Genomic DNA, 12660 nt, shown 5'->3' with positions numbered 1-12660 from the left:
TGAAAATCGGATATGAAGATGATGATGATCCTGTGTGTGTCTGTGTGTGTCTGTGTGTGTCTGTGTGTTGTCCTCCCTTTCCTCGGCAGACTGACAGGTGGACAGCCATGATTCTTCTTCTTCCCGCTCTGATTGTCGGACAGACAGCAGGATGCGGATTCTGTCTCTGATCCGGATCCTTCCGGTCCCTCCGGTGAGTCCTCACCGACACTCACCGACACACACCGACATTTCAGCCGCAGAGAGTCGCTCTTTGTCGGGCCCGTGATGGCGGGTTCGATTCGATCCGGATCCGATTCGGGTCGATATGCTGTGCACCGGGACCGGCACCAGGCCCGGTCTGTGGGAGCCAGTTTATCCGTTGATTGGTTTGTTCGATCAGCTGATTGTGTGATTTCTTATTTATCGGTGAATTATTGATCACAGCTGATTGGTGTGTTGTGTGGCAGAAACACAAACACCGACTCACATCAGCATGAGTCGGTTCTCTTCAGTATTTTTCCATGAAGAGGTTTTAACTCTTTCCTGGATTCAGGTGGATTCAAAGGAGACTGATCCGGATCACCTTGGAGCCGATCATCTCTATTGATTACCAGCTGATCGGTTAACGAAAGTCCAGCATGAACAGCATTCAGGATTTCATTATCAGATTTTCAGATTGAAGTCTCATAAAAACAGAGTAGCACAATGAATCACATTAATATTCATATTTTTATGGTGATTTTTTCATTTTAGAGACATTTTTCATGAAGCCGGTAAAATGTATTTCTGTTCTGGCCGATTTATTAAAATCCACAGCTGTTCCTAATAAAGGGGACACAGGATTAACCCTGTAAACCTGGACTGGCTGTAGTCAGGTCAGATTGTATTGAAGTCTATGGGAAAATGTCCCTCCTCCTCCCTGATGAGTTTATGATCTCAGTCTGAAATACATGATGTTCATTTAGAGGGAAAGGGGAGGGGCTAGGGGGCGGGGCTACTGTGTTGTGTTTTTTCATGAGGTCTTTTCTGGTCTGGTTCACCTACTGAGGATGAGCTGAGGAAGAATCCAGCAGCGTTTTTTTTTTCCTCACAGACTTCTCCCTCTGGTTAATGAGCAGTCTCAGAGGAGGACCAGGTCCCTGTGATGGCTTAATGAGAGCACCGATTCTGATTTGTCCCAGTGTTTAAGTAAAAGGTGACGAGTGTGTAGATTTACATTTTAAAATTTAACCAACCGACTAATCGACAGGCCTGTTGCGGATGATTGGGAAAAAGTTCCAGCTGGTTCTGGCCCAGATGGCGTCTATGTTTGATCTGACTGTGTGTTTGTGTCTGCAGGTCTTCGACAGTGTGGTGGTGTAAGGATGGTTTATGCCCTTTCGTCCAACATAGTTGGTGTCCATCCGTCCCCCAACCCACCATCTTTCACATATCAGATGTTATTTAACTTCTCTGAGAGGGAAAACTCAACTGTCCTGGCAATTTTACCCGCAACGCCCCTGATTGGCCTCGAGGGCCCGTCCTCGGACTGGCCCAACAGGACCTGCACCTCCTATGAGCTGACTTCAGCTGAGGTCGGCGTCCTGGGCTTGGTGTTCGGGGTTCTGTGGCTGGTGTCCATCTTGGGAAACACCCTGGTCTGCCTGGTGATCCACCGGAGCCGCCGGACTCAGTCCACCACCAACTACTTTGTGGTGTCGATGGCCTGCGCAGACCTGCTGATGAGCCTGGGCTGCGCTCCGTTTGTCCTACTGCAGGTCGCCGCTGGGCGATGGCCGCTGAGCGCCGCCGCCTGCAGGGCTGTACGGTACCTGCAGCACCTGTGTCCTGGCGTGCAGGTCTATGTCCTGCTGTCTATCTCTGTGGACCGTTTCTACACCATCGTCTACCCCCTGAGCTTCAAGGTGTCCAGGGAGAAGGCCAAGAAGATGATCATGGTGTCATGGCTGTTTGACGCCGCCTTCGTCTCCCCCTGCCTGTTTTTCTATGGATCCACGTCGATAGAAATCAGTCATTGTGACTTTTTCCTTCCGGACAGCTGGGGCAGCGTTGCCTACGCCACGGTCCACCTGCTGGTGGGTTTTTTGGTTCCCGTTGCGTTGATTGTGTCGTTCTACCACAGAGTTGTTCGTTACATCTGGAGGATCAGTGCCGATGGCCACACGGTGCGCCGGACAATGAACATCGTCCCCCGGACTAAAGTCAAAACCATCAAGATGTTCCTCATGCTGAATTCAGTTTTCTTCCTCACCTGGACGCCGTTCTATATTGCCCAGCTGTGGCACCCGAGGGACTCGGATGGACCCAGCCGACAGGGCCTGCTATTCTACACGGCCATCGCCTGGATGTCCTTCAGCTCCACGGCATCCAAACCAACTCTGTACTCGGTCTACAACGCAAACTTCAGAAGAGGCATGCGGGAGACTTTCTGCATGTCGTCCATGAAGTGTTACCGTAGTAACGCCTACACCATCACAGCCAGCTCTCGCATGGCCAAAAAGAACTATGTCGGGGTGGTGGATGTCCCCGTGCAATCGAACACGGTCACCAAGGAGTCAGTCTACGACACATTTGACCGAGATGCAAAGGAGAAGAAGGTGGCCTGGCTCAACAACGCCAACCCGCCAAATACTTTTGTGTAAACTGGACAAAGTGTGAACCTAACAGGCTAGCTGTGTGTTTGTTTAAAGGACTTTTTCTGAGGAAACTCACCCGGCAGCCATACTGGAGGTTTCCAACAGCTGGTTGACTTTTTACTTCAGGTCTGAATCCCAGTTTGTTTCTGTGCCGTACTTGGATGGATTGTGTTGCCATGAAGCCTCAGATTATGTTTGATGTTAGCATGTTAGCCAGCCAACTGTAGTGTGTGGCCTTTATCGGTAACCTGTCGTGTCTGATTCGCTGCCCGTAGTAGAAATTAACGCTGGCGTCATCTGCTTCACCTCATAGAGAGTTGGTTTGCCAGCTAACGAAAGACTTAAGGACAGTTTGTTCTGGGGCTGGGGTTTGATGCCAAGCACTGTGGTTGGTTCAGATCGGTGCATTCAAGGTCACTTTCCAAATCGGTTTTCAGGAACGATCTAATGATCGGTGGTTCTTCACAGAAATGGGAGCTGATGGAGCTGCTGATTTCTCCCTTCAGATCCTCCAAAATCTAAATGTCCACTCTATTTTCAAATGCTCGACCATAAAGACTCAAATCCCCTGGACCTGAACTTCTGAGGTCCACAGTTCTTTAGAAACGTCCTTTAGACCTTCATTTTCCCTAAAATCCACTTGTTTAAGTTCTTAAGACCAAACTATAAAATTTTCATTTAAACGATGCTGAATCCAAACCAGCATCAGGTGCAACAAAACCAACCATGATGACATCACACAGCTAACTGAATGATTGGGAAAGTAATGATCTGATTGATTGACAAGAACAAAGTCATTGCAGCTTTGATTTTAATGCTGTTTCAGTTTAAATGTAAAGTGACGCAGGTCGATGCAGATTCATCTTATCACACAAATAAGATGAAACCTATTCTCCTTCTCTCAGTTCCAATGGTTTAATGGCTTGTAAAAAAACATGTTCATATTTTGTGATGAAACATTTGTGTAACGTCTTTAAAAACTTGGTGTAACTTGTCAGTTATTCTGTGATGTAACTTCAGTTTAAACAAGCACACACAGCTCTGATGTTGGTCTAGACAGTGTTCTCCTGTATGTATAAATAAATTATTCTTTTATAAGATATTTAGTAAAAGCAGCAAGAAGCAAAAATACTTTCAAGTTTAATGTGTTTAATATTTTCAGAAGAAAAAGGAGCTACAGTTTACACACATACACACACTTAACTAAAAAAAACTAAAATAAAAAAAAAAAAAAAACCTAATAACATAGTCACAGTCAAACATACTTTTATTCTCTTGAAGAAACAAATAAATTCAAAGATTCAGCCAACAATCAAACAAATCCAACAAAGTGCTGCTGTGGAATTTAACAAAGTGCTCAAACTTTAATGAGGATTTTCATCATCTCTTATTAAAAAAAAAAAAGAAATTTGGTCCAAACTGAAATCGAAGGGCGACAACATTTAACACACATTATTTCTAGAAAACGATGAGAAGCAGCTTCCTGTTTCTGCATCAACATCAAACAGAAGGATCAAACCCGGAAAGCATCCGTAGAAAATACTCATAGAAAAATACCATCATCATCACTGTACATCCTCCTCATCCTCACTATGATGTCACATGAAGAAAACAATGCTGCTGCTCCTCCTCCGTCCTTCATCACAGCGTCTGTCATGTGACTCCTGACCTTCAGCCAATGACCAGTAAAACCTTCATAGGTCATCTTGTTTTCAGAATCACTTCCTGGTTGGTTAGTGAGTCACGTGACAGAAACAAGGAGACGAGGGACTGATGGTGTTCTCTGGGCTCGTTTCTATCTGCCAGCTGTGAACACGTGAAAATGAAGCTTCAAGAATAACAGACAAACTATGAGCATCAAGCAGATCTCCTCGTCCGCCACACTAACCCTGACCGTTGACGCTGGTCTTGTTGTTCTTGGACGTCTTGGTGCTGCTGCCACCCTGAGGCATTTTCTGCTCATCTCCTGTCAACAGAGCTTTGATCTCCGAGGGGATCTTCCCCTGATCCATCGCCGAGCACCACTGCTTGTACTGTCAGACACAAAACAGCACAACACAACACAAAGATCAGAGCGTCAAACAAACAATAGACTCAAGTTTCAGTTAATTTCAGATGGTTGTTTCTGACTGTTGTGTTACTTCACACTCGACCCTGAGATCATCACACAAGTACTGACGATCAGGTTTGAGCGTTTCCTCTCCAGACTACGTCCCTTCACCTGCTGTCCTCTCCTGTCCTGAACTGTCCTACAGTCACTGATTCACATCAGGGACATCGCTGTGAGAACTCCTTTGTCTTTTGTTACTTTACTGTTTTTGTTTGTTTGTATTCATTCAGACGTTATCACGTGTTGATCATCCTCATTTAGTGCAACATTTAGACGCCTTCAAATGACCACAGCAGTAAAACCTGAGTGTCCTGTCTTCAGGTGTGTTTACCATCTCCAGCTCCTCCCTCAGGGCGCAGATGGCCCTCTCCTTGCTGGAAACCAGTTCCTCCAGGTACTGGTACCGCAGCTTCTTCCTGGCTCGGCACTCTCTGGCACTCTGACGGCTTCGCTCCAGTTTGGCCTTCAGGTCTATCTTTGCAGGTTTCCGGCCCCGTTTTCCTGGTTTCTTCACTTTACCAGGAACCATCTGCAACAGCAGGTTCGTGTCATTCATCTGAAAACAGACCTAACGGGACTAAAGGAGATCAAATTCTGGACAGAAACCTTCACATCAGAACATCAGATTTCAGTTGGCCACCATATAACGGACGTCACCGCCAATAGGTGGACAACAGGACAGATAAGACTTTTATCGTTTAGACGTCATCAATCCGAGGCCCTGGCTTTTCTGACTTCAGCACAGCTAACGTTAGCAACACTTAGCTTCCCCTGTCGTCCATTTTGTCCTGCTGCTAAACTCACACACCAGTTAATGACGTCAGCACTAGTGCAGCACGGAGCCCACCGTGCTGGTTAAATTGGTTACCAGGTAAACTCCAGCTGCTTTAGCTTCTCACCTTGTTATCATCCATGTTGGTGAAAACTGACGTGCTAGCAGCTAACTGACGTTAGCCACAGTTGGCTAACAGCTCGCGTCACAAAGACTCTTCCGGAACGATCAAACAAAGTCGGAGTGAATTAAAACGAACCGATCCGACGACGTCTCGCTTTGTTTACATCGTGTTTCCTCATGACGTAACACGCTCCCGTCAGCTATATGGGTGGAGCTTTTTCAACAAACCTTTATCGAAAACAACGAAATTGACAATGAACAAAGTAAAACAGGAAACAAACATGAGGATGATAAAGTACACAAAACAACCAAAAAAAAAAACGTTTATAAATTGGAGATAATCAACTCTGTTTTTAATAAAAATTGATCTGTTGCTACGTAATTAGATTTTTAGGGTTAGTTTACATTTGTATTTCGTTTCTTTAAAATGTGACTAGAACAAGGCGGGATGAGACTTTTTGTTTGATTAACTTTTGTTTTTTGATTTAGTACGTTATAATTATAACCTATTGTTTATTTTGTCATGAATGGCAGATGACCTAGTATCTAATGAAATCAAACTAGAAAATGTTACTTTTGAATTTGTATGTAATATTTCAGATTTTATTTGATTCATATAAATCATCTGAATCTTCCACAGTTGAACAACTTTTATTCAGAGACTCATCGTGTCACCCTCCATTTACCAGACAGATACTGACTTCTGTTTTCCACCGACCTCTTCCCTTTCCCTCCCTGTTCCATCTACAAAATCACTTCTCTTTCTGAGATTGTTTTAATCGAAGTTCATCTCTCCCAGCAAAAGGAACAATGAAAACAATCATGGCAGCATCATTTAAACAACAAACATCATGTTGTGTTGAAGACTGTAAACTAGAGACTGAGACATAAACTCGTCAGGAAAACGTTTACTGAGGAGGAGGAGGGACATTTTCCCATAAACTTCAATACAGTCTGAGCCTCAGGGTTGGTTTTACTTTTCAGAGTTTCCAGGTTTATAGACAGTCTACTAATGGACATCATAGCGATGCTGTGACTAAACTGTTAACAGTAAAAACCAAAAGCCTGTCTTTCTCTATATTTTTCTTTCTTTCTGTGTGTTACAGATTAAAACAGATCACCGTCCTTCCTTTTCTGGAACCTTCCAGCTCTTTCTCCCACAGTTAATAGAGTTAACAGAGTTAACCATGCATGCTAATTGCTCTAGTATGAACATATGCCTTCATCACATCCATTGTCCTGTTACCGCAGCTTCAGGATGGAAGTTAAATTCAGCAGGACACAAACTGCCTGAGACTCAGTTGATTTTGAAAATATTAAACAAACAAGCAACTTAATATGTGCCAATTTAGAGTTTGAGTCACATTATTTACACTTTTACTTGTCTGTATATCTCATGTAAGACAGGGCTAATGAAATGTTTCCACACTGAGGAAGCTCAAACCTATAAATATGCAAATATTTATTGGTGCGAATTGATGATCGCATCATAAAGTTTGATGTAATACAATATAAATGATTTTAAGTAATAAAATCAGTTTGTATTCCATTATATTCAACTGTCAACCCTCAGTGACATCACCCATCAGTCTGTGAGCTGCTGGTCTGCTTTTCCTGCTCTGCTTCCCTCTAAATGGAGCATCATTTGAAAAATGAACATCATGTTGTATTTCAGACTGAGACCATAAACTCATCGGGAAAACATTTACTGAGGAGGAGGAGGAGGGACATTTTCCCATAGATTTCAATACAAGCTTCCTTGTGATGGCTCCTAAATAAAATTATTTTTCGAAGTTCAGGTCCACAATCAAAAAAACATAAGAGTATATTCTTTCAAAGCTGTACAACAAACATTTACAGATTTTCCACTTGCATACATTAATATATCTATTTATATGAGTTATAGTTCGATTTAATAAGGCATAATTATATTCCAATCCGTTATATGTCTATGTTTATACATTTATTTGTGTATTTATATTCGGTTATTTGTGTATTTCTACACATTAAACTGTATATCTGCTCACTCTCTTCCGGTCACATCACGCCGCCGTCTTAAAGGCGCAGTGTGTTCCGGTCGGCTCATTTAAAGGAGCCGGCGCCTTTAAGAGGCTGCTGGTCCTTTCGACTCGCTCCGATGACGACATCTTTATTTTTGTCTCGGTGACCTCATCTGTTCTGGCAGCGGGAGAACCGAGCCGCCGTCCTCCGTCGGTACCTCTTCACCGCCCGTCCTGCCCGCTCCTTGGTCCACCGGTCCCGGGCAGAGCCGCGGGACGGTCCGGACGGTTCGGCTGCCGTCGAGTCTTCAAACGGTGAGTTTAACCCACCGAGAATCGGACGGCCGAAGTTCCGTTAACGGGCCTCCGGTTAAAGTGTCGAAGTCAAAGTTCACACCGACACCAACCGACCATCGACGGTCCGGAGAACCGGAAACCGGAGCGACCGGACAGAACCGGGGTAACCGGCGGGTTAAACGGGTTTGACGGGTTTAACAGACTCGGCCCGATCCGACCGACAAAATGTCAGAACGGAGATTAACGGCGGAACCAACCGTCAGATAACGACCGAAAACGGAACCAAAAACTAATCAGGTCAATTTAAACCCCGGAAAAACACCACGTGACCAATTAGACTGAAGTTTAATAAATGACATCAACATGAAACCGTCCGAGCCCGAAACAGCCAGAACCAGAGGAGGAGCGACAGGCCGACGAGTTATCTGTATTAACAGTACAACCTCATTCATCTTTATGTATGTTTATTTAACTTTATTAACACCAGGCTCTGTTACTAACAGCTCATAGAAGAAACTCCAGTTAATGTTGACTAAAGCTACTTTGTTTATAACATTGTTCACTCTTTTAGAATAAAACCACGTTTAAAAGCTAAAGATGGATATACATGTTAATCTTAACAATTGAATAGGTTTTATATAAAAATGAACTACCTCCTGCCAAAGGTCACTAATAGAGAAACAACTAGTTCATCAGTGTGTACAACCAGACAAAATGATATAAATGTAAGAAAACAGATAAAATTGGTCTGAATCTAAAGTTAATGTTCAGTCGACATCAGTTTTTACTGGAGGAAGTGGAAATGTCCATGTTTGATAATAGAGTTTCTTTAGCTGACATTAATCAAAGTCAAAGTTAATAGACATGACGACAGTAACCTTAAATAAACTAAAAAAAAAAACAAACTTCATTTTAAAATGACAAATGTCATTGACTGTGTCAGCTCATCTTAAGATATCAAATGTCATAATAAACAATCAATATTTTTCTATCAGCAGAGAAAGAATTCAGTTCAGTCATTTTCACTTTTCTTCTGTTCTCTGTCACAGTAAAGAAGGTTTTGAAGTTGTTGACAGATTAACATAAACATTAATCCACGATGATCACTGTGGACCTGAATCTGATTCTTAGTCTTGACTGTTAAAGTTCCTTAAAGTAATAAAAGTCATGGAAAAATTTGTCAGATTCATTATTAAAGGTGAAATACAAACCAAAGATGTTGAATTATTAAATCCCTAAAAAGACGCAGACTGAAGCTGTTTGGATCATTCAGGACATTTAGACTTAATGTAATTTAGTCAGGAGCTGAGTTCATGTTTGAAATGCTGTTAAAATCCTGTTGAGGAGCAGAAACCTTCCTGATGTTGAGCACCTTCTTATTTTCACTTTTATGTGGGGCAGCGTTGCCGTGTTGTGGTTGTCCTGTTGTGCGCTGTTGTTGAGACATGACAACGCTGACACCGGAACAGGTTCTGGTCTGAGATCAGGTCTGGGTTCAGCTGCTGTTCATGACCAGTTGAGGTTTTATTGCATCCTGTGATTTTATTTGCGACTCGTTGAGGAAGTCGGCGCCAAGCTCTGAGGATTGATGGGTTTGTTTTTCACAGCGAGCGATTTTAAAGGTCAGAGTGGAGCAGATCAGCTGGGGTCTGTTTTTTATTTATTTATTTATTTTTTTGTATGTGGCGCTCAGGTAGGACTCACCTGGACCGACTCTGTCCTGGGCACAGGAAGTAAGGTGTCTTCAGGTGGATGAGGCTCAACACCTACAGGATTTTTTTTGTAGATCAGATTCACTGACAAGACCACCAAACCAGCAGTTTAACACTCAGTGACCTCTTCAGCCAATCACAGATGGCATTTGGTGAAATCATGAAGCAGTCAGGGAAGATGGGAGTTGTCCTCTCCTGATCGGGATCCTTCAGGTCCAGGAGGTTTTGACCTCAAACTGGATTCTGCACGAGCAGGGAGGATATGATGTCATCACCAGTTCACCAATGGGACCCATCATTAACATGATTTAAATATCACAAACAACCTCTATAACACAGCTCATCAAAATGTAAAACACAACTGAAGAACAGTAGAACACAAAACTCTGATGAAGGCGATGTGGTAGTTCATCTTTGTCACATTCATTGATTGAGTTAGATCAGGAACATTTTGTTGATTTAACCAGATTATAATTCATTCACCAGGAACTGTATGATGTGTGTCAGCTCAAGCGGCAGTCACCAGGCTCTGTGTTCTGAGGCTGAGACAGAAAGCCTGGCTCTGATCCGCCTGAGTCTTTGGTTGGTTGACACTCAGAGTCCGAGCTCAGACAATGGAATCACATGATGAGAGTCCAGGAGTCGTTGTGACATCACAAAGTGCCAGAAGTCCTGACGGCTGGTTTTAAGGTTCAGGTTCTGAATCCAGACTGTGAGGGTTTCTCTGCGGACTGAAACCTTTGAGACTTTCACTGGCTTAATATAAACCAAGACCACATGGAAGCCTACCTTTAGACCACGTGGTCCTTTAAACCTTCAGGCCATTTGGACCTTCGGAGGTTTATTGAAGACGGCTGTTGATGCGTCTCCCAGTGTTTCAGGCGCTTAGAGGAAGTGAATCTGCTCTGAAGTGACCTGAGAGTCAATAGAAGGTCTGTAAGCATTGGTCTGGTCTTTAACCTGTTTCATTAGACCGATTGTTAGAGCTGACTGTCTCCAAACTGATTTCTCCTCAAACCTCTCTTAAGGGACCAAGAGACTTGGCTCAGGTTGGTCTTGTATAGTTAAGCATCATTCATCAGGTCTGACTCTTTGATTGTGTTACTGACTCACTTTCTGAGTGTCTGTTGTGTTTGTGTGTCTCACTGAACTTGGTTGCTCCTCTCTGGATGTGACATCATCGAGCGGTTGAAGTGGTCTGTTTGGCTGCTGTCACAACTGGATCATTGACCTTTGGACAGGTGGAGCTATCAGACACACATGGCTGCAGGTATAATCAATGCCAAATTACAGAGCAGGAGGAAAGGACTTGATCTGATTATCTCACCGCTACAGGATCTGATTTCCATGCCAACCACTGTACTAAAATGGCCGTTCATCCCTCCGACTGGTTGTTCAGAGACTTTTCTCTGTTCTATGTGGTCTTCACCTGCAGATGGTGGGAAAGTCTGGACCAGTCAGGGTCTTCTTGGTTTTTAGTTCTTAAAACCACAAATGCATGTTTTTGTGGACATCAGCCCTTCAAAATAAAAGACTGGAGACGTAGAAATATGGACCTTTTAATACAGACCTGTCATGGACCATCTGATAAAAAGTAAAATGGGTGCTCTTTTCCTGTTTGATATTGACACCATGTTGGGGTGTCGATCCTCGATCAAATAATTGATCCAGAGAAACTGCAGGATTATTCATAAGATGGGAGATATTTGATTGTACAATTTTACCTGAATGATTGTAAATCATGTGACTCAGGCAACAAACCATCAAACCATCTCAGACTGGATGGAACTGGAGGTGCTGGAATAAAACGGGGCCTGTAGTTGAATGGAGCTGACCCCGGTGAAGGGTCGGTGTTCGTGATGGGCGGAGGAGTCGGAGGTCATGTGACTATACCAGCTGTTCAGATGGGGATTTGTCAGAGATCAGATGTCTGACAGGAATGTCCCCTCTTGAGAAAACAGAATTGGAATCTCTTCTCTTCTGGTTTATGGTCTGAAGGAGATTTAGGCTCCAGCTGCTGTTTGAGGATTCAGAACGGAAACAAGCTCAGGTGAGAATCTGTAAACAGTCTCATAGATTTACTGATCAGGATTTGGGCTCAAAGGTCACTGACGCTTCACAGCACACGATAACTATAACTAATGACTTAATTGATCCCAAATTATGAGATATTTTAATTCAACAGTCACTCTAAAGTCTCTATATATTATCTCAGTCTCACCTGATGATCCTGGATCAAACTCACTGAATCTGGCTCCTAAAGTGCTCCAGGTCCTGGTCTATGTGCGTTGGGGGTGGGGTGGGTGACTGTTGGGGGATTTTCTGGTGCTGGTGTCGGCTCTGTAGCTGCAGGTTTTACAGCAGGAGGGAAATTCCTAGTGTGAGTCAGTGAGGAGAAGAGTTAACGAGAAGTTAACGAGTTTCAGTCAGGCAGACGAGTCTGGACCAGAATATGGGTCCATCAAACGCTGCTTCACTTTAATCTGAAGGTGTTTTAATCCAGGAGCTCCTCTGTTGATCAAATACACCACGCTGTGGTCTCTCAGCCGGTCTCATCGCCTGTCTCATCAGGAGGCAATGGCACACTGATGCTCAGAGGCTCCTCCCCCTATTTCCTGTCTGACCCCAACATGTTGAAATGTGACCAAACTGACCAACTTCACTGTTTCTGTGTCTCAGAGTCTGAAACCACCTCAGCATGAAGACCAGGATGGAGGTGCAGAGTGATGTCATCAGCCCAGCAGGAGAAAAGACTTCTTTTGTTTCACGCCTGCTGTGGTGTGAATGAGACCTGCTACCCCCTCAGCCTGCACCTCCCCAAAGACCCAACACACAACAAAAACACACTTTAACTACAAGTCACACACTCAGTTCAACAAACAGACAGAGGAGGCCTCCCCTGAGCACGCCCCCCCCCTCACTAAGCACCATCAGGATGACATCATACTGGGCTGACACAATGGAGCTCTTCATCCTCTGAGGTTCCTCGCCAGGCTTCGTCACTGCGCTGGACCGCCGGCTTGGGACG

At 43.9% G+C, this 12660-nt stretch overlaps 2 protein-coding genes across 2 annotated transcripts; one reads left to right on the top strand and one right to left on the bottom strand.

Annotated features, from left to right (window-relative positions):
* Positions 1–106: 106 nt before the first annotated feature.
* Positions 107–3797, top strand: gpr19 (G protein-coupled receptor 19). The gene is made up of 2 exons (XM_029495174.1): positions 107–193; positions 1321–3797. Exon 2 carries the CDS (start codon positions 1347–1349, stop codon positions 2622–2624), a length of 1278 nt encoding a protein of 425 aa, XP_029351034.1. The 5' UTR covers positions 107–193; positions 1321–1346; the 3' UTR covers positions 2625–3797.
* crebl2 (cAMP responsive element binding protein-like 2) lies at positions 3755–5817 on the bottom strand. Its single transcript, XM_029495175.1, has 4 exons — positions 5628–5817; positions 5060–5257; positions 4507–4651; positions 3755–4424 (listed from the first exon to the last, which is right to left on the bottom strand). Exons 1-4 carry the CDS (start codon positions 5640–5642, stop codon positions 4414–4416), a joined length of 369 nt encoding a protein of 122 aa, XP_029351035.1. The 5' UTR covers positions 5643–5817; the 3' UTR covers positions 3755–4413.
* Positions 5818–12660: the final 6843 nt, after the last annotated feature.

The sequence above is a fragment of the Echeneis naucrates genome, chromosome 23 (genome assembly GCF_900963305.1).
Source record: "Echeneis naucrates chromosome 23, fEcheNa1.1, whole genome shotgun sequence".
In the NCBI taxonomy this organism is placed as follows: Eukaryota; Metazoa; Chordata; class Actinopteri; order Carangiformes; family Echeneidae; genus Echeneis; species Echeneis naucrates.
This window is presented reverse-complemented; position numbering and strand designations above follow the sequence as displayed.